The 22,876-nt window shown below is 34.3% G+C and overlaps 1 protein-coding gene across 1 annotated transcript in view; it reads left to right on the top strand.

The window, feature by feature from the left end:
* UFL1 (UFM1 specific ligase 1) overlaps positions 1-22,330 on the top strand; it is a 33,330-nt gene extending 11,000 nt beyond the window's left edge. Inside the window, exons 7-19 of the mRNA XM_060616215.3 lie at positions 1,793-1,851; positions 3,890-4,036; positions 5,364-5,539; positions 6,736-6,915; positions 9,116-9,236; positions 11,456-11,572; positions 15,067-15,184; positions 16,578-16,744; positions 16,826-16,956; positions 18,523-18,603; positions 18,887-18,972; positions 19,510-19,690; positions 20,323-22,330. Of these exons, the coding sequence (XP_060472198.3) occupies positions 1,793-1,851; positions 3,890-4,036; positions 5,364-5,539; positions 6,736-6,915; positions 9,116-9,236; positions 11,456-11,572; positions 15,067-15,184; positions 16,578-16,744; positions 16,826-16,956; positions 18,523-18,603; positions 18,887-18,972; positions 19,510-19,690; positions 20,323-20,541 (1,783 nt within the window). The 3' untranslated portion in view covers positions 20,542-22,330. The remainder of the gene's footprint in view (positions 1-1,792; positions 1,852-3,889; positions 4,037-5,363; positions 5,540-6,735; positions 6,916-9,115; positions 9,237-11,455; positions 11,573-15,066; positions 15,185-16,577; positions 16,745-16,825; positions 16,957-18,522; positions 18,604-18,886; positions 18,973-19,509; positions 19,691-20,322) is intronic.
* The last annotated feature ends 546 nt before the right edge of the window (positions 22,331-22,876 follow it).

Raw genomic sequence — 22,876 nt, forward strand, 5'->3', positions numbered from 1 at the left:
TCTACATTTTTGTAGGGATGTGTTCAGGTGGAAGGGAACAGAAGACACACAAAAAAACAAAACATGAGAAAGTTGTAATGATTATAAACAGAGGAGAGCAAACTTCACTGAGCACCTAAATGGACCTAATTGGTTTAGGGATTCTAGATAATTTAGCTGAAAAAGTAGGGTAAAGCAATTTAATGAAAAACAAATTAGCCTACATAAGAATTTGGTAAAAATAATGATTTAGTCAAAAATTCCCAAACATAGGGGTTTTAAATATCAATTCAATATTCAGACAAATGTTTTTGCTCTCCCAGTTTGTCATAGAGAAAATTTACAATATCTTGAATAATCAACAATAGATGATTGAGTTACTTGGAATAACTTAAAAGTCTCTTAATTATATGCATAAAAATAAAAACATAGACTAAACCCAAACCAGAACACAGGCATAATTGACTTAAACAGGGAAAATATATAAAGTCAGAAAAAGAAAGTCTAGGTCGTTTTCTTTATATTTTCCCTTATTTAAAAGGTAATTACTATAAAAGAAAAGGACTCACAGGGACCTACCCAAAAGAAATGAACAGATATGTCCACACAAAGACATGAACACAAACGTTCATAGTGGCATTATTCATAATAGCCCCAAACTGGAAATAATCCAAATGTCCATCAACTGATGGATGGATAAACAAAATGTGGTATCTCCACACAGTGGAATGCTATTCATCATTAAAAAAGAATGAATACTGATTCATGCTCCATAATGTACAAACCTCAATACCATGCTCAGTGAAAGAAACCAGACATAAAAGACCACATATAGATTCCATCTATGTGAAATTTCTACAAAGGCAAATTTATAGAGGCCAAAAGCAGATCAGTTTCTCTAAGACTAGGGGTGAAAGCAGGAATTAACTACAGATATCTATAATGAAACTTTTTGGGTGATGGAAACATTTTAAGACTCGAGAACTATTAGTGATTGTTCCTCAATTTTATAAATTTCTTAAAATGATTTAATTGTGTAAAATTGATGGGATTTATGATACGTAAATTATACCTCATTAAATGTTTTTTTTCTTTAAAAAGACATATGTAGTCATTATAGAAAATAGTGATAAGCAAAAAGGAACATTTTAAGTGGATCCCTCCTAGTCATCCACCTAATCTAGGAGTATTTCATTCCAAATTCCTTTCATTACATACAAGATTTCATTTTTCTTCAAAAGCAGAATCCTGTAACATTCACTTGACTATTCCCAGGTGGGGAAAGAGCCTCCCAGAGAGAAAGAATAGAATGAAGAAAACAAAGTAAAGGCAGATCAAGTATCACTAAATCAGAGGTGGAAAGTTGGTAAGAAAGTAAATTGATCCTGAATTATGGAGACAGATCAGTTCCCCCTGGAACTTCAGTAGTGTAATTCTGATTAAGGATGTAAAATGTGGTGTTATTTTTGTCTTTCACATTAATCGGTGTTTGGGGTGCCTGGGTGGCTCAGTTGGCTAAGCGTCTGACTTCAGCTTAGGTCATGATTTCATGGTTCATGAGTTCAAGCCCTGCGTCAGGCTCGGTGCTGACAGCTTGGAAACTGAAGCCTGCTTTGGATTCTGTGTCTCCCTCTCTCTCTGCCTCTCCCCTGCTCATCCTCTTGTCTCTCTCTCTCAAAAATAAATAAACATTAAAAAAAATTTATATTAATTGGTGTTATTCATAAACTCGTTATCCTAGTTATTTTTTTAATTCATAAATATGTGTAACTGTATAATGAGTAAGAAGTTCTTTTTCTTTCTTTTCTTAAAGGCCTACAGCAGTGAATTCTCTCATTTCAAAATATGGATTTCAAGAGCAGCTGCTTTACTGTGAGTTTACTTTAAATTATATGTCACTTAATTAGCTGCTTATTAGAGTATTATTGTAAAACTTACTGGTTTTTCATATTTTTACTTCCACTAATGCTAAAACTTACATAACTGAAATATTTCTAGTTGAAATATACCAATTTTCATGTATATATCTATCTGTTATATCCATCAAACATTTAGTGTTGGCTTACCTCCAGAGGAGTAGAATGAGAAAAAAAAAGTGTGTGTGTGTGTAGAATACTGCTACACATATACATTCATAGAGATTTAAAATTGTAGGATTAAGAATAATTTTCACTTTGTTTCTTACAGATTTTTACTATATTTTCTAACATGAAAGTAAATAATATTTGTCTAAAAAATTTTTATAGAGGTGCCAGGCTGCCTTAGTCATTAGAACATGTGACTCTTGATCTCAGGGTCATGAGTTCAAGCCCCACATTGGGCATAGAACTTACCAAAAAATGAATGAATGAATGAATGAATTATTTTTAAAATAAAAAGTGAACAATTTTTACAAAGATAATAATACCAATAAAAATATATTTTTAGCATTCAGACAGCATTGTAATATCTCCAAAATAGTCTTGGTTCATTACCTGTATTATTTGTGTGTTTGTGAAGCTCTTATCAGAAGGGGTGTTTTTAAACCTTTGCTGGAATAATTTTTAAAAACAATGACATAATCTTTCAGCTCAGATATCTGTGCAAATAGAAGAATTAAAATGAAGAATGGAAAAGAAATTCACGTATAAAACCAAAACACAATTTTCATTCACTATGTTTTTCAGCATATGGAGTTAAATATTTTAAGAGAAATTTAAAATGTAACATATATTGGAATCTACTAATTGGAGATTGGTGGGGTTTCATTATCATGTATAGTTCTTCAAATAATTGATAACTTGCTGACTTTGGTCTTTAACACACATTTGTGTTGTATAGTCACAGAATTTAAAATTATGTGTGCAGTCTGTTGAAAAATCTACTTTTCTAATGTACCCTAATTTACTCAGCATTGCAGTCCTGAAATTCATATGTAAACTAATTTTTATTTCTGGGAAAGGCTAATTTTCATAAACATTTCTTTGCCAGACATCTTTTGACTGTGCTTGCTGATTCACTTAGAAGTAACTCCTTATCTGCTTGTTTTTTTCAGGGGATTTTGATATTTTAACAACATGTTTAGTTAAATATTCTCGTTTAAATAAAAAGCATCTATTTTATGTTAATGGCAGTGCTATCCAGTTCTCAGACTGGCATCAGTCCTTTGATGATGATGATTTATGACAGTGGTGTTTGTGATGATACTTAGTTGACATTTACTGAGTAGTTATTATATGCCAGCTACTGTTCTAAACACTTAATTTGAATACAATAACTCCATGAGCCTGTTATTATATCCCTGTTTCATGGCTGAGAAAATTGAGGCATAACTAAATGACTTGCATGGTTTGTCAGTAAGTGACAGAGTTGAGGTTTAGACTTAGGGTGTTTAGATCCAGATTGATCCTCTTAACCATGGCATTATACTTGTACATGTGTTGCTTCAATTTAAACAGTCGAAATGTAATAATTTATAAAAATTGTCATGACTTTATTTCACACAGTTTATTCTAATGTGATCCATGTATCCTGAGTTTTCTAAATATGAGAAAATTAAACTTAGTAACACCAGTGATTGCATATTAATTATTCTCAAAGCATTTAGTCATCCACTTTCAAACATATTATAAGATAAATAATAGCATGATTTTTCCCCAAAATTACTCTAACTAAAAAATTCAACGTTAGTATTAACTAGTTCAAGGTCAGCACCTTTAGCTAGCTGCCAGAATGTCCTGAATTTATGACCTCAGTATATTCTTGTAAATGGCAGGAAAGTTTTGTCTAAAATATAATGTCTTCATTTATGCAATTTAAACTTTAAGTTGCTTTTTTTTTAAGGTAAGAGTAACTAACTTGTGAAATAGTATTTTACTTTTTGACATTTATACCTGCTCTGATTTATTTCTATTTGTTTGGTTTTGTTAAGCTGTGCTTGAGGAACTTGTTAATAGTGGACGTTTACGAGGTACTGTGGTTGGTGGGAGACAGGATAAGGCGGTGTTTGTTCCTGACATTTACTCCAGAACACAGAGTACTTGGGTGGATTCCTTTTTCAGGCAGAATGGCTATCTAGGTAACTGTTTCTTTTTTCCTTTGAAACTAAAACTAATACTACACACATTCTTAGTATTGTATTAGTCCTGGGAGTACACACTTTACTGTTTCCAGCAAATTATAAAGTTTTTCTTTGAATATAAAAGTAGTCACACACAGGTTTTTGTTGATTTTGGAATTGAGTTTAATTTCATAGTTATTGAACAGTTATAACATAGAAAGGCCAAAAGCTTCTATTGATTGCTCCCAATGTTCCAGTGATATAATACTGTTACAACTTCAAATATATTTTATGAAGTTGCCCAGTTGTTTAATTACATAATCTTGGCTATCAGCTTGGCTTATTGGCTATCAACTTTACAGTGTTCATTTTTATTAGACATCCACTCCTTCAGAAAACCTGAAATTATTCTTAATTCTGTTTCTAGGGTTCTGTCATTTGGATAAAGTAGATTGAATTTAGTCATTAAAACAGTTAGCAAATATATATACACACACATATTACACACACTCATACACACACACACACACATACATAAATATGTAGCTCACTTATATATAGATAGATGTTGCTCAGTTAGTTTGATCAGTTTCATAGTCCAACTCAAATCATGTAAGAGTTCAGTTCCTTTCTCAGTGATAAACCTATAAGACATTAATGTTCAAGCGATTTAAATGTATGCTAGAATACTAGGCTGCACTTATGTTTTCTTGGCTTTCTGTAATGTACTTTTGTTTCTTCAACCATGAACTTGGGTTAGAACTTCGTTATAATTAATTTACTGAAATATGATTATTTGGGGATAAAGAGAACAGTAGCTATCTCCAATTACTTTAATGGCTGTAAACTGAAGTCTTTTTTTTTTTTTAACTTTTGTTTTATATGCTAAATCCCTTACTAGTTTAGAATAGAGAATTACTTTGTCCTAAATTGTCTGATTCCTTTAGTTAGTGTAATAAGCAAAATAAATTGCTTTTTTGTTTCTTTACTTAAATTATTACATTTCTCTTAAGCCCCATTTCTACTTTATTGCTCTGTAGTTCTCATGTTTCCTTTTGACCCCTCAGTTGGAGAGGGAGTGACATAGCTGGGATGGAGGAAGTATTTGAACTAATTTTTCTACAGATATGTTTAGTAATAAAAATTTGGGAAGGTAGCCTAACCAGGGAATAGACTGTGGTACATTTCTATGCTTTATTCTTTAAAAAAAGAAAAATAGAATATAGTGCATTCACAAAGAATAGGTGTTGGAAGAACTTAATTCGTTCTAAGATTTCTAAAAGGTGTGAATGACAGTTATATTCCAATGAATTCTTTTCTAATTCTATTTGTGATTTATATCTAGAATTTGATGCTTTGTCCAGACTTGGAATCCCAGATGCTGTGAGCTACATAAAGAAAAGATACAAGACTACACAACTCTTGTTTTTGAAAGCAGCTTGTGTTGGTCAAGGACTTGTAGATCAAGTGGAAGCATCAGTAGAGGAAGCCATCAGCTCTGGAACATGGGTTGATATTGCAGTACGTTTTATCATTTTCTTGTTAATTTTTCTTTAAACCAGGGACAACTGATATTCACTAGTATGTGGCCATTTTAAGTATTAGGATACATAAAAGTAGTCTTGGCTTTATAGCCAAATTCTAGCAATCATTGTTATAGCAAAAACTACCTCAATCTTGCTTAAAGACTTTATAGCTTTTGAGGTAGAATGACCTTTTATATATGGATAGACAACATCCAGAATTCCATAAATCTCAAAACAAACAAGCAAACAATATGACACTCATATCAGTCTTGCCATACAGAAATTGTTGAGATTTCTCACAGTCTTATCTAAGCATTTACAGCTTTACTGGCACCAGGCATTAATGTAGCATTTGTTGTATCTTTTATCCATTCATTAACCTTTGCTCATGTATTAACATGAGCTGCTTTAGCCCTGATACTGTTTTACTTCAGTGTTTAGTATTGACCTGCCTTTATTATGCCGAAAAGATAAGAGTGGGTGAAGAGAAAGAAATGAGGCCAATCCATTCTTTACTCGTCAGCGCCCAGATTCTCTTACAAAGCAGAAAATTCCTTGTTTTGAATATACAAGTTTCCAAAGATTCCAGATATAAGTGTTCGTTTATTCATTCAAAAGATTTTAGTAAGTACTATTTATGTACCAGAAACCATTTTACCTGCTGGGAATGTGGTGTCCAGAAAAGTTTCCTAGAGGGAGATAGTTAATGAAAATGATAATTTTAGACCATCAAAGAGCTAAGAAGAAACCTGTTTTGGAGGTAAAGGTATCAGGACTTGATGGTGAATTGTTTGTGGGTTTATGAGAGGAGCTGAGTGTGACATGAAAGTTTGGGGCCTGATCACCTGAGTGGAGAACAGTACCATTAATTGAGAGGGGGAGATGATGGAGAAAGGTGGATAGGAGCTGGGAGTCTAAGGGTGGCAGCTGCAATCAGTATTGTTCTGGATATGTGACATTTGAGATGCCTATTAGACCTATGAGCGGAGAGGTTAGGGAAGTTGTAGGACATAGACCTCCAGAGCTCAGAGGGATGATGAAAGCAGAAATATAATTTGGGAGGTTATCAGCATAGAGATGGTTCTGAAGGCCACTGGACTTGAAGTCACCTAGGGAGAGCATATATGTAACAAATGGTTTATATGTATGATATTATATTTATATTTGTTTTCATTCTTTTTCTTACTCTAGCCTCTGTTACCCAGTTCTTTATCAGTTGAAGATGCTGCAATGTTGCTTCAACAGGTGATGAGAGCATTCAGCAAGCAGGCTTCAGCTGTAGTCTTTAGCGACACTGTTGTAGTCAGCGAAAAATTCATAAATAGCTGCGCAGAACTGTTCAGTGAACTGATGCACCAAAAAGCTGAAAAGGTATGCCAGATTTCCTTTCCCCTGCTAATCTTAATGGTACTTTCACATTAGACTCATCTGCCATCTTCTGAAAAATGGGGTAAGCAGTATATACCCAGGAATGAACACTGTTCATTTCCCTTTAATGTATTACTCCTTTGTATCTCTTCTCCTCGATTTGTTTTCCCCTTCTTCATTCCCATCAGGACATGTATGTTGGAACTGAGGGAGCTGATTTTATAAATTGAAATCATCTAAATCATACACTTCACAATTAAGTCACCTAAGGGTATTGATTCAACGTTACAATCCACAAAAATGTTATCTGTGGATTAAATGCGCAAGTATACAGTGTATCCATCAATCACTACACTATATATTTACTAAGTCTAGCAGAGCCTTATTAATTTTACCTATTCAGGATGCACAAATGGGGTAACTTACTGAGGAAAGAAATTGTTGCTATCAAAATTGATTAGTTCTTCAGAGCAAGTGCTGTCAAGAAGCAGAGGTCCTGCCAGGTCTGCTTTAACGAATATTCAGGTCGTGTTTCTAGTTAGCAATGCCATCAACTTATAAAGCCTGCTCACGGACAGGTAGAACAAGCCCATTTATCTTAGACTGTTAATAAATTCATGAGAGCTTATTAAATATATAAATAATTTGTATTCATCTGTATTCCTTTTAAGCTCTTTAATAGTTTTAATTTTTTTAAATATTTATTTATTTTTGCGAGAGAGAGAGAGAGAATGAGTGGGGGAGGGCAGAGAGAGAGGGAGACACAGAATCCAAAGCAGGCTGCAGGCTCTGCGCTGTCAGCACAGAGCCCAACGTGGGGCTCGAACTCACAAACCGTGAGATCATAACCTGAGCCGAAGTCGGACACTTAACCAACTGAGCCACCCAGGCACCCCAGTAGTTGTAAAAAACGATAATTTTCTATGACTTGCCCGCTACTAAAGCAGCATTGAAGAGTAAAAGTACATAGGATTGACAACAGTAAACCTGAATTCCAATCTCAACTTGTTTACTCTCTGTTTGACTTTGGACAAAGAGACCTTCTGCTTCCATATCTTCAAAAAAAAGGATGATGGTGGTTCATTTCTTAAAGATAAATGTAAATAAAGGAGGGATGTATACAAAATTTCTGGTATATATTAGCTACCGGTTGCTAGATGGCTACATTATTATTTATGATCTTTTATTAAAATAAAAACAGGGTCATCAGTTTTTCTTTCTTCCTGCTCCTCCCTCCAACTACAAAAATAACTTCAGGAAAAGAAGGTGATTCTGTTGTTTGAACTGTAACATCCTAAACATTTTTCTTCAGGAAACCAAAAGGGAAATACCATTTTTCACATGAAAATAAATGTACTTTTGTCGCTACAAATTTAGAGCCCTGTCCCATAATGAAAAACAGTTTCTGAACTTGGAAATAAATAGTTCATTATTCTGAACATATTTTTTAAAAAAGCAGAGGTAAAGAATGAGTCCAGAGGAAAAAACAGTTTAAATGACTAAATGTGCAACTCATACATGGTCATTATGTTAGGGTTGGGAGTGTAGATTTTGTTAATCTTTGTAGTAAACTTAGGTATCCAAGTGGCATTGGAGTTGGGAAACTCAAAAAGAAAAAGAGCAAGGGCCACCTATGAAGCATTGGTTAAAAAAAATAAAAAAGCGGGGCGCCTGGGTAGCTCAGTCAGTTGAGTGTCTGACTTCGGCTCAGGTCATGATCTCACAGTTTGTGGGTTTGAGCCCCGCGTCAGGCTCTGTGCTGATAGCCTGGACTGCTTCGGATTCTGTGTCTCCTTCTCTCTCTGCCCCTCCCCCACTCACGCTTTGTCTCACTCTGTTTCTCAAAAATAAATAAATGTAAAAAAAAATTTTTTTTAAATAAATAAAAATAAAAAAGCCAAATCGGCTGAACAAGCCAAATTGCATCTGATGTTACGAGATCAATTCTTCAGTGACCAGATAGGATTTCTCATTAGCTGATGACACATTCAAAGAGCCAGGAACTGCAAGGGAAGAGACTGATCTTTGGCAAGGAGGGACCACCTCAGAGTGTCAGCTGTTGGACAGAGCTCTATAGTTCTTAGCAATGAAATCAAACAAGAATAATCAGGATGAGTAATAATGATTGACTATATAAATAACTTTTATGTTTTTGGTAATACCATATATTTTTGCTTACCAAGAAAAGCATGTTTTATTTCAGGAAATGAAAAATAATCCTGTTCATTTAATCACTGAAGAAGATCTGAAACAAGTCTCCATTTTAGAAAGCATTAACACAAGTAAAAAGGATAAAAAAGATGAACGAAGGAGAAAAGCAACAGGTAACAAATTATTATTAATCAAGAAGATTCAAAGATGAGTTTTTTACAAGTTGGAGTGAACTCTGCATTTATTAGACCCTTTGAAAGCTCTTTCATTTGGTTGATTTACCTTTAACTGCTAAATTAACCAAATCTTTTGCTAATGAATTAAATTTTGATGATGAAAATGGAAATATTAGTGATTACTTACTCTTTCTTATTTTGTCAGAACTAAATGAATTTCATGACCTGGCCATCTTCCATTGTTCACTCCCTCACCCTTTATGTTCTACCCTGGTAGCCTTTTTTCTTGAATCTCAAAATTTGGCAAGTTTGTGGTTACCACTAGCTCTTCCTTCCACCTGAATGTTCTCTCCCTAATCAGGGAACTGATTTCTCATCATTCAGAACTCCACTTCAAATGTCAGTTCCTCAGAGAGGCCTCCCTAACCACCTGGAATAGTAGACATGGTCACTCTCCATCATATTATCTCCTGGTTTTTTTGCATCACTTTCATCACTGTAATGCGTTTTGTTGTTTGGAAGCCTTGTCCATCTCATATATTGTTATTTCCCTAGTCTTTAGAACACTTGTTGGTGTATTTTAGGTGCTCATAAAATATTGAATGAATAAATTTCCCAAGGAGATACTATTTCTTTCATTTTTTTAATTAAAAGCCAATGGAAATTATTCTAGGTGCACATGTATTTTCTATACTTTATATAGTAGGAATAATTTTACTAGCGCTGTATCAAGGTTAATGAAATTAGATATTCAACATGTTTCATTAATAAATACCAACTATAATGAAGATGTGTTATAAAAACTTCAATTTTTATTTGTGAGAACTCACTTCTATTTCTTTGAGATTGTTTCTTTTCAAAAACCTTTTACTATAAAATCTTTCAATTTGATACTTTGAAATTTCTCTGTATTCTTCTGGGGGAAATAGACAAGTAAATTACTCCAATAAATCATAGTAGTATCACAGCCATGCATATTTTATCATATTATTTGAAGATATACTTATAAATTTACCTTAATCAGTTAATTGTACTTATGTCAGAATAGCTAGTCTGTTTTATTTCCTTCTAAAAATTCAGAGTTATCTGATCTTCATCTCAGTGATAGTACTATCCTGTTGTAATAGTTTAGGTATAGTGCATGGAACAATGTCAAATATATAAGTCTTCCCTAATAAGAAATTTATTACCAAATGTAAAAATTACATTCACCTTAGACTTGTGTTTTGAAAATTATATTTTTCTATCCCAAAAGCAAGGGAAAATAATAGAACTTACAATTAGAGGACTTGATGAAATTTAAAGGAATTCTACTTAGGATTTAGAAAAAGATCTGTAGTTTATATGTCATTTTACTTTATTGAAAAATCAATCTTTTATGAAGAAACATATTTTCAATATTTTTCAGTATTTCAATCCCATTATTAGAAAGTATTCTATTTTTTTGAATAAATACTTTAAATGTAAATATGTAATGGTAGAGAAATACCTCACTAAGATTACTTTTATTTACAGTGTTTTGGTTTGTCTCATAATTTGTATTTTTTAGTCTTTATTTGGCCAATGGGTGATGGATAACTCTGTTTTTCCACTTACCCAATTTAATATTCATGGTCAAAATTTATCAAGCACCTGTTAATGTGTCAAGCATTGCTTTAACCCCAAGGATACAAACATTAGTGAGACATGCTTCCTATCTGAAGGAGTTCATTGTCTCGTTCAGTGGTGGAAGACTCAGGATGTCTCCTATAAACATGAGTAATAATCTTTCGACCAAGAAGACAAAACCAAGGGTAATTAAATTTGTGAAATACTGTAATGGAGATATTAATGAGGCTGTGGTAACAGAAATGAGCAAATGAGGGCACATTTCTTTTGGGGAAGGTAGAAGACGAGGTAAAGGAATGGGTTTGGTCAAGAAAAAGCCAGACAAAGCTACAGAAAAGAGATGTCTTTGGAGAAGGAAGGAGAGACTGTATTTAGAGCAGGTAAGCTCTCTGAATTGCTCAAGTTCAACAGATTTCGTACTTTATTAATTTTTTATTGACTGAATTACAAAACTTCGTAATAAAGAAACTCTAACCTTAAGTAGCACCTAAAAGTTAATTACTTGGCTTTTCTTGTTCTGCTGTAAAGTTAAATATGACAATGTAGTGTCATCATTCTAAAAATGGTAATTCAGTTAGGGAAGACTAATGAGTATCCTCTTCCACCAGAGGGCAGTGGAAGTGTGAGAGGAGGTGGTGGTGGCAATGCCAGAGAGTACAAAATTAAAAAAATCAAGAAGAAAGGAAGAAAAGAAGAGGATAGTGATGATGAGTCATCTCATACTGGTATGTAGCTTTATTACTCTTCCTTTGTGCATGATTTTAAACATTTTCTTACGATGCGTACTGTTACGTGTATACGCTTATACAAGAAGTCCTCGCTTTGCATAGTTTCTGTGGACACAGATTTCAGTTACACAGTTTAGTTGATGACACCAGCCCCCCAACAACATGGTTCATGTTTTGAGTTACCAGCGTGTATCAGCTGTGAGTAATCGCATAAAGTACAAATTTGCTGCTGGCTCCTCAGTCCACAGATGAGCACATAAATAACCCAGGTACATCATGAGCTGTGATAGTCACATCACTGATTTCAGAGTTTGTCAGTGATGGATCCCTGTGCCTCTCTTCCTCACTTTATGCTCAGACAACACCCCACGTAGTTGTGTTGCTTCCTTGTCTCCCAGTGATGAATCCATACATTTTAAAAAATGGATAATCGGGCGCCTGGGTGGCTCAGTCGGTTGAGCGTCCGATTTCGGCTCAGGTCATGATCTCACAGCTCGTGAGTTCGAGCCCCACGTCGGGCTCTGTGCTGACAGCTCAGAGCCTGGAGCCTGCTTCTGCTTCTGTGTCTCCTTCTCTCTCTGCCCTAAGCCACTCACAGTCTGTCTCTGCCAAAAATAAATAAACATTAAAAAAAAATTAAAAAAAAAAATGGATAATCAAAAGGGAACCGGCCAACACAGACAAAAATGCAGCAAAGAAATAAAAAGTGATAACATTGGAAATAAAATATGAATCAGGAATAAATGGAGTTAAGGAAGAAGTAGCTGACTGTGGGAACGTTGGTATTGCCCTGTTCAAGAGACCAAGTATGCAGCCTGAGGAGCTTGGTAGAAGCGCACTTAACTGACGTAAATGGGGAAAGTGATCATGACAGAAAGGATGAAAATGTTTTAGAGGGGGTGAGGTTGGCAGAAAACCTCCAATAAAGGAATTCTCACGAGATGTTTCACAACATTGAAAGGGCAAAGGATAAAATGCAGTAAGCTGATCCGGAGTTAAAAAAGGAGTATGACAACTTGCCAAGCCACAGAAAAATGCTTGCTCTGGAATATAAGTCACCGGATGAGAAGAAGCAAGCACCACTGAGATTATTTTTGATAAGTTTTTTACAAAGAAATCAAACACTTTCATGCTCAGGGTTTCTAATGAGCTAAATTATAGTATGCTAAATTAATAGTTTTCTTTTTCATTTCCCTTTATATTCATAACCAGCAGAACTTCTAATGTTTTCACAAACATTTTTTAAAGGGTCACAGAACAATCAAATTTTCCCATTGTTTATTAAGAACACCTTGCACAGTTGCAGCTTGCATAGTCGCTTTTATGGTTTCCCGCTGCCATGCAAAACAAATTATAATATTTTACAAAAGTGGATTTCTGCATATTCAAGTAGGAAACACTAATATTATGCACGTTTAAGTTTTATGGTAACACTTAAGTGATTGGTTGCTTCTATTTAAGGAAGAGAATTAGTATATGCATCTTCCTTTTCCAAGACTTGTTATTATTCAGTATTGTTAAGTTAGCAAGAGACATGTTAGTTTTTCTAAGTAAAGTTATGATTCTTCTATGTTTGTGTTGTAAATAAATTTACTTAATGCAACTGTGATACCTCCCTCTTCCTTTTCCCCAGTAAACACAGAAAAAACATTGAAATGATAATAATCTGAAATTTTTATTTTACTTCTTCCACAGAGCTCATTTTGTATGGGCTAGAGCCAGGAGGCGTAGAAATCAGTTGACATGGGCTTCAGTTATTAGTGTGCCACTACTAGTGATAATGTATTTGCCTAAGATCTGTCTTTAAAGTATTCTAAGATAGATAAAAATAGCTACTGTTCTCAGCATGCATAAAACAATATTAATTAAAACTGTCTTCATAAAGGAGCGCCTGGGTGGCTCGGTCGGTTAAGCATCCGACTTCAGCTCAGGTCATGATCTCATGGCTCGTGGGTTCGAGCCCTGCATCATGCTCTGTGCTCACAGCTCAGAGCCTGGAGCCTGCTTCAGATTCTGTCTCCGTCTCTCTCTCTGCCCTTGCCCAACTTGTGTTCGTTCTCTCTCTCTCTCTCTCTCTCTCTCTCTCTCTCTCTCTCTAACATTTAAAAAACTTTTTAAAAAACCTATCTTCATAGAAACTAGTAGCCCTGTTCCTATTTTAACTAGTATTAAGACTGACCTATGTGGGTTTTAATTTTTCATTAGTAAATGAATTTCTCTATTCCCCAGATGTACTAGGGGTGGGAGAGAAAGGATATTTATTTAATAAAATATTTTTCTATTATCTGTAGCCTTAAGTAATTATTAAATGAGGCATGTGTTACTTCTTTTGTGCACAGGTTATAGAGAGGGGCTATAAAGGTAGCAAAACCATTCTACCTAAAAAAATATAATTTCAGTGCTTTTGAAAAGGGGTTGTGTTATAATCTCGCAATGGGGGATGGAATCAGGTTCTCAGCTAAAATACAGCATCAACTCAGTGTGAAAGATTACTATATGGAAATATAATGTAATCACTTATAACATGCATGCAGAAAGCAAACAAAGCAGAAACTATTTGATGTGGAAGATCAGGAATGGATAGCAAATCACAAAAAGAAAGGATAGTCTATCTCTTCTAATGGGTGTATCTGTTCTAAAGCTGTAATATCAACTACTTAGATCGTGATGCATAGTGAAGATTGATTTTTGAGCTATTATTTATTTTATTATTTTTTATTTTTATTTCTAAGGTTTTACAATAACCAAATTTAGCTGGAAATAATCACTTTTATATCTTTACAATTAATAACGGAAATATTGTTAGCTTTCTTTTGTCTGCAACCTGTACTTCTCCAAGTCGGTGAGTAGGCATGCACAGTTAACAATTATTTCCATTACACTAGCTGCATACAAGCTTTCCTTGGTATGGAATTATTTTTGTAAGAAGAAGAATAAATTATGAGTGTAAAATTATGAGTGTAAAATTACAAAAAATGAGTGTAAAATCTGTGCCTTTCCCAAAGACAATTTTTAGCTTAATTCTACCAGAGTTGTAGTTCACATGATTATAAAGACTTTTCCTGAAGATCCTATGTAACTTACAAGGATGATTTGATTTTTAGTGCCTATTCATTTTTATAAAGACAGAAATTCTGCTCATTATATATTGTTCAACAGCGAAGTTATCTTTTCTTAAAAGATTTTTTTCCTTGATTTTCAACTATTTGTACCATCCAAGTTAGACTGGGGAGAAAACATCTTTATGATTTTCTAATTGACTCAGAAAACAGTCACAAAATGAAGTTAGGAAATTATTACTCAAAAGAGATGCCACTATCTCTTATTTTTAAAATTATTTTCATTGGTTATTGCTATTTGACATTGGCAATATCAGAGTCTTTGTGGTATGAAGTGAATGAATTACCATCTTATTAAATATGTTGAACCTTATTTGCTTTTAGGTTGCTTTATGGTTTTGTTGTTTTTCACATTGCTCATTTCTACTATAGGAAAGAAGAAGCCAGAGATCACTTTTATGTTCCAGGATGAGATTGAAGATTTTTTAAGAAAACACGTACAAGATGCCCCTGAGGAGTTTATTTCTGAACTTGCCGAGTACTTAATAAAGTAAGTATAAAAACATATTTTTTTCTGTTTTATGATAGAGATTCAGAGGTTTTAAATAAAAATTTTTACCAAGATCATAGAAAACATATACTCTAGGTCTTTTCTTTTCAAAGCTTAGAACTTAATCTAGCCACCAAATTGCAGATTTTGTTTGCCTGTAGAGGCTGTTCAATTCAACAAACATGTAAGTGCTCTGGGGAAGGCAATATAGGAAAGAAAAGGCGAGAGTGTGGAGGCATCCTCATTCACTGATGTTACAGTACTAGTTGGGAGAAAAACACCAACATAATAGCTGGCTGCTCTCTAACATAGCGTGAAAAGGAACATCTAAAAGAAAGAAAAGACCATTTTCTATCTGGACTTGACAGAGAGTAAACAGTGCACTTTTAAAAAAAAGGGAGAAATAAAGTAACGAACTGTCTTCAAAGAGAATAAATTTAGACAGCACTAGCTTGTAATTGAGCCAAGCTAAATTTATTTTACAGAAGTGAAAAACATTGTGTATAACTTGACCATTACTAACTAACGTGATTTTCCCTCAAGGTAGTTCCAGTGTGTAAGCTATAAATGCAGTCCAGGAGCCCAGTGCATCTAACATTGAATTTAGAATATAGCTTTTGTAGTGAGATTTTTTCATTTCACTGAATGTTTTTGTACATGAATATATTAAATAATCATATTTTTCATATGTAAACAGATGGAGTAGTTACTTCTAATCATTTGCCATTACTTTGTAAAAAATCTTTTCTGGGGGTGCCTGAGTGGCTCAGTCAGTTGAGCGTCCACCTTCGGCTCAGGTCATGATCTCGTGGTTCATGAGTTCAAGCTCCATGTCAGGCTCTGTGCTGACAGCTCAGAGCCTGGAACCTGCTTCAGATTCTGTGCCTTCCTCTCCTTCTCTCTGCCCCTCCCCTGCTCATATTCTGTCTCTCTCTCAAAAATAACCATTAAAAAAATTTTTTTATAAAAATAAAATAATCTATTCTGAATTGTTGAGCATAAAGTTTTTAATGTGTTATCTTTTATAGTATTTAGAAATTGAGAATTTATTATTCCCAAGGATGGGAAACAGATTTATAGTCTATCTCCAAATTAACTTTTAAAAACTACCTTGAATTGAATTTGAATTTGAATTGAAACTTCTGTTACTGCTATTCTTACTGTCTTTAGTGCAATAATTTTGAGTACTGTAAGACGGAGAAAAGTAAATGTATTTAAGTGATAAGTCCTAGGCTTAGAGGACAAATTCTTGGGAACTAGTCTCCAAATTAATCTTGTTTGTTTAAAAAATATAGAGGTCTTCCCTTAAGGCCTATTTCCATAGAAGCAAAATTTCTTAGATGCATAAATCCAGTACTTTTTAATAAACTAAATATATTTATCTTGTGCACAGACCTCTTAATAAAACTTACCTCGAGGTGGTGCGTTCAGTGTTCATGTCTTCAACTTCTTCTGCCTCTGGAACTGGTCGAAAGCGCACTATCAAGGACTTGCAAGAAGAGGTTTCAAACCTGTATAATAACATTCGGCTTTTTGAAAAGGGGGTGAAGTTCTTCACAGGTATACTTGGTGCTGTTTTTTTCATTGATTCTCATAATTGTTCTTGGACATTCATTTTAATAAAACACCTTTATTTTCCAGATGATACGCAAGCTACTCTTACAAAGCATTTGCTGAAGACAGTGTGTACGGATATCACTAACCTCATTTTCAACTTCTTAGCTTCGGATTTAATGATGGCAGTAGACGATCCTGCAACCATCACAAATGAAGTATGATAGTGATTTGTTTGCCATTCTTGATGTGTTTAGTTTTGAAATAAAAGCATGCTTTATTTTCTCACACCAGGAATAGTCTAAAGGAGAGTAAAATATAAGAAAGGGTTTTTAGGGAAAACATCCGTCAGATTTTTAGTTCAAATTGGTAATATAACCGGTCTTTTGAAAGTAATGATGGTTAATTACTTTAGAATCAACACTTTTATTTTTTCCTAATTATTATGGTGTCACATCCCTTTCTCCTGCTGAGTTGCAAATCCCTTAACAGTGCTATGGCCTGATTGCATAACTCTGCAGTCATTTTCACTTACTGGCACCATCTCTGTTCAATATTTAAATAAATTGCAGTTTATTTGTTAAAATTCTAATCTCAAACTAAATTCAAAGTTTATTTCTTCCCTTCTTGAAATGTAAGGTATGGCAGTGGCTCCTAGTTGCCTAGAGAAGGAAAAGTGTGATCTGTCCCTAACTCTCCTCCTCTACTTCTTCTCTGTCCTTCTTCTCTGATCCACTTAATGTTTGAGATTTAGAAAAAATGAAAGAGGCAAAAAGTGCCTCATAAGAATGACTGCATATCACTGATTATGACCTAGGTCCAATGCTGTGGTCTCTCGTGATGTGGCCGTTGCCACATAGATGGCATAGGTTGTTTGGGGGAAGTTTTTTAGCATGTGACACCCTCTCATGGCAAGGACCACCCCCTAAACTTCCAAACAGGTTATTTCTCCTGTCTACCCCAGCAAAGTACTGTCCCCCTTCCTCCTTTAGCTTGACAGTGAATCTCCAGATGCTTGGGCACTTCATGTATCCTGCCTCTGTGCCAACTTCTGCTGTGAGAAATACATGGGGTCCTGTCCTGTGCCCTTTGGGGGCTACAGAAGGATTTAGTGTGCCATGTGACGGGGAGTCAGTAGGTTGCCCTAGTCTTCCAAGACTCACTGTAACTTTCAGGGCCTACTGGCCAAGCCATTCCAGTAGGCCTCCACCAGAAATTTCATACTAGGTAGGGCCATCAGATGGGTCAAGAATGCCACCAAATTTCTTGAGACACATCTGTGTGGACGGCGTGCTGAAAAGACCACACACCAAATAGCATAACAACTGTCCATCCATAGAGCAAGTTCTCTAGTTTATAGGCATTCTTAAACTTTATTCAAGAGTGAGACCCCCCCTTCACTTGGCATTAGGAAGAACATTCTTCCCACCCCAATGAAAAAGGGAGTAGCCTCTTGCCCCAAATTCTCTTTTACCCACAAGGTAAATGGTTCTCTCTCCCTCGTCCCTCGGCCCACTCCCTGCCACTCCCCTGCCCCATCTTCCTCTTACATTGCTGGGCCAGAAGGGAGGAGTAGAGCTATATCTAGCTTCATTGGCTGACTGGTTGTTAGCTAGCTTTCAGATATTAGAATGCTTTTGGCATGTTTTTATCCCTAGTTTGAGAGCTAAAACTCTATTCAGTATTCTATTATAGCAACAAATATACTTTGTTTTGTTTTGTTTGATCTTATATCCACCACATGTTAAAGTCACAATCCCAAAAGAATCTTTTTCCCCTTATAGGTAAGAAAAAAAATTTTAAGTAAATTATCAGAAGAAACCAAAGTAGCTCTCACAAAACTACATAGCTCTCTGAATGAAAAGGTAAGTTGGATTCTGTTTAGATAATGGGGCTAGAATTTATGACCTTTGAGTACATTTTTATAAGAATAATTGTAAACTAAATCTCTTTGGGAGGTGAAGGGGGAGAACAGGCTGGGGACATTTTATCCTCTTTAGTCCTAAATCACAATGTCAAGTTTAATAACAAAATGACCTTTTTAAAAATTGTATTTAGGGTGTAATACTATAGAACAGTATTAAATGACTGTATTTCTTTAGGAAACCTGTTAATAAAAGTAAATTATGGCATTAAATACCTTTTCAGAGCATAGAAGACTTTCTTTCTTGTCTGGATTCTGCAGCAGAGGCTTGTGATATTATGGTGAAAAGGGGAGACAAAAAAAGGGAAAGGTAACAACATTCAATTAATCTACATTATTAACAGATTCTTCGATGTATGATATTTCATGTCTGAAGTTGATGACTGTGTGGATCTTGCACAGAGAACTCTTGTATCCAAATGGCTGCATACCTTTAATCGTATTCAATACATAGGTCTCCCTCTCTGACCCATTTTGATAGGGTAGCAAGGTTCCCTAATCCCCTAGTAGATCAAGCCTGGAAACTTTATGTTGGCTTTGAGACCTGCTATAGAAAGCTTAAGTGCATTAGTGCACTTCTGTCTGATTCCCAACAACTTAAAATAAAAAGTATACCTTGAGTATCCCTGCTATCTAGTTTTCTGTATCATTCTCTAGCATATTAGTTTATCCATACCATTTAGGGTCAAGTATATCTATACTTCCTATTTAAAATATCCCTTAAGATGTTTATGGAGCTAGATAACTAAACTGGAGAAGCTAAAAATGAATACAGAAGGGAAGAAGTGAAATTGGTGAGAGCTGGAGAAAATATGATAATGTGTTTTGTGATTTTATTTTTGTTTAGGCAGATATTGTTCCAGCATCGACAAGCACTGGCTGAACAGCTAAAAGTCACAGAAGACCCTGCTCTTATTCTGCACCTCACATCAGTCCTTCTGTTTCAGTTCTCAACCCACAGCATGCTCCATGCACCTGGAAGATGTGTCCCACAGATCATCGCCTTTCTCAGTAGTAAAATTCCAGAGGTATCATCTTGTCAGTGCACTTGAAACTTTTAAAGCTTTTAGATTCTGAAGATTTTGAATGGATAGGTTTGAATCATCGTAAACAGTAAGACACAAAACATGTTAATATGATTTCCCGTTGAAGAATGTGAACAGTGATAGAAGATTGATTTTAAAAACTCAGCATAGCTCAAGAATCTTTTGGGATCCTACAGGATCTATAGTAAAAAAAAATATTCTGAATTTGGAAATTTAAGCTTTCACAAAAGATGTAATAATGTCCAGTCTTCCAATTCAGCTTATAAATTTAACCTATTGTTCAAGGACCAGTTCAAAAAGTCTTACCCTGCACAGATTCTTCTGAGAAACTTCTCAGCTAAAAGTAATTGGGCTTCTTTGAACTTCCATGTAACTTTGACTAAATGTCTGGTGATAGAACCTAGCCAAGTCGGTTTACATTAAATTGATCTGTATTCATGTTTTATCACCCCTAACCTGTCAACTTGCCAACAAGGACCTTACTTGATTCAGTTTTCTACTTAAGATCATTATACTGATTTATAAAGATCGGTGTTGGTTGAACAAATCATGCTTGTTCCACAGAAAATTAATTTAATGTTTGTTAACTTTTCTTCTCCTTTCTCTTTTCACAGGATCAGCATACTCTTTTGGTAAAGTATCAAGGTTTAGTTGTAAAGCATTTAGTTAGTCAAAATAAGAAGACTGGCCAGGGAGATGATCCTTTGAGTGATGAATTAGACAAAGCACAAGAAGATATCACCAATACTACTCGTAAAGAGCTTCAAGAACTTTCTTCATCCATTAAAGACCTTGTTCTCAAATCCAGGAAGTCATCTATGACAGAAGAGTAATGATCTTAATTTACTTTTATCATATAGTATACATTTTTCCCAAAGTTTAATATGGTGAGTGGTTACCACAAAGTGTTCATTTCACAGTCCTCAGTTCCTCCCAGTAATGCCCCCATGCATACACCCACATACACGCAATTCAGTCTAAACAGTAGTGTTGTATTCAATGTAAACCTTATAAAAATGTGAATTTTATAAATTGGGTTCAACCATGGAAGATTTCTTTTTCACAATATAATTCTAAAAATTAACCATTTCAGTTTTATTTTCAGATGCTAAATGAAGAATAAATTTTCTGATATCTTTCATCTCTAGAAAAGGACTCATTCGTTGTGTTGTTAGATTTCAAGTGACATTATTATATTTATACCCATATTAGGTGGAAACTTAAAATGTGGCCATGTGTTTTTTAAAAAGGAAAAAAAAAAACCCTTTGGTGTCAACAATAAAAATCGTGTATTTGAAAATTAATAGACAATGCTTCAAACCTAAAATACAGAAATTTGCAGAAGAACTTTTTATTACTAAGCCCCTGCTTTTATTTCTGGCAGATAGAGGGCCTCCCATTGCCCCCACAGGAGTGAACTTTTATGTGGTTGACAGTTTCAGGGATGTCTTTACAGCTGCAGAAAAACACCAGAGGGGCCCATTTATTGCTATGGTCTATTGTAAAACAAGACACTAACAAGAGTGAGAGAAAAAATAAAATTACTTCTTAATAGATATAAATCACATTAGAATAACTAAAAATGTAATACAAGTATTTTTTCTTTAACCCAATTTGCATTTCTAAATGTTATTTTTTATATCAGTAGTCACTCTGGCTCCTAATGCTTTGTTGTAGGAGGATCTATAAGTGCATTGAAGTCATTGAAACTTTTTTTTTTTCCAAAAATGGAAATCCATGTAAGAAAATAGGTATTCTTGTTTTCTAAAGACTACTAGTAGTTAAAAGTAACTAAAATAGTTCCTTGGTGTAATAATTTCAAGCAAGTGAGTCTTAAGCAACAATTTATTATTATCAAAAAGAAACTTATTTTGAATATAATAGTAAGTTAAATTTCAAATATTAAAATACTATTTTATATAATTCCTCATATGGCATTTAAAACTTCCTGTTTCAAAATGTTTGAATACAAATATCAGTCTACCTCTACTCTAATTCAGACAGAGTGTTAATATTGAGTGAAAGAAATTGATACAATTGCTAACTAAACATTATTATTAAAGTTGATAGGAATGTAACCTAAATTTAAAAATGTTTTTCCACTGGTAATTTTCTATTAATGTATTTTCATATGGGCAAAGGAAGAAAATGACAAATCCTCTGTGACCACAAACTCCACGTAGTTTTTTTTATTCAGCTTTCAAAATATTAAAAACCAAACCTAAGGTTTTATCCAGTCTTTAAGAACTTATCATTTATGTTTCAGCAGATACCAGAGTAATCCACATTTGATTCAAACTAGGTCATAAACAATGAAGCAAATAAAATCATTCTGGCCTTCCTAATTTGTAGGAATAAAAATAGGAGAGACGACCAAGCAAATAAAAAGAAAAGGATTGTCTTGGTTACATTAATTTTTTTTCATTTATCAAAATGGTTCATATTTTTCACAGTAAATAAGAACAATTTTTATTGTTTTTGAAAACAAAGTGGTATAGCTGATTTTGTATGTAAAAATCTAATCTCACTGATAAATAAAAATTCTTAAATGGTTATCTACTATGATCTTGATGGGAAGATTTAAGAGTGTTATTAAAAATAAAGTTGCCTATTTCTGTTAAATTTTGTGGTACTTTGGAGCTTCCATTATTTTAATTACTACTAGGATTAATTGATGCATATGTTACATGTAACGTATTCACATTTTAAAATTCTTTTCCTGAATATATTTAAAGATTTTATTATATTTTCTTGCACAAAAATAGTTCTATAGTCCTCAGTGTCTCATTCCATGAAAGTTTGCCAGTCATGAACCATTTTACCTGAGTAAATCATCTTCGGTTAGCTACATGTCAGCAAATGTACAGCTATACTCTTATCTGCCACTTCCTACTATTGCAGATACAATAGAGCTTTCTGAATAATGTGTTCGTGTGTTCCATTCTCCAGACCACATGTTTCTGAAGAGTCAAGGGAAACCCACTTCTAGCCATCAGAATGATTCAGTGAACCATGGCCTATCTTATCAAAATCAGTGAATTTTCAGAAAAGATACTGATATGAAATCAGAATAATAAATGTATAAGTTGCTTAATTTGAATATAGAACCATCTTGAACTTTTTAGGGAGTGTGTTTTAGTCAGACCATAAAGCACCAAAGATGAGGTC

Source organism: Panthera onca, chromosome B2 (assembly GCF_046562875.1).
Source record: "Panthera onca isolate mPanOnc1 chromosome B2, mPanOnc1 haplotype 2, whole genome shotgun sequence".
Lineage (NCBI taxonomy): Eukaryota > Metazoa > Chordata > Mammalia > Carnivora > Felidae > Panthera > Panthera onca.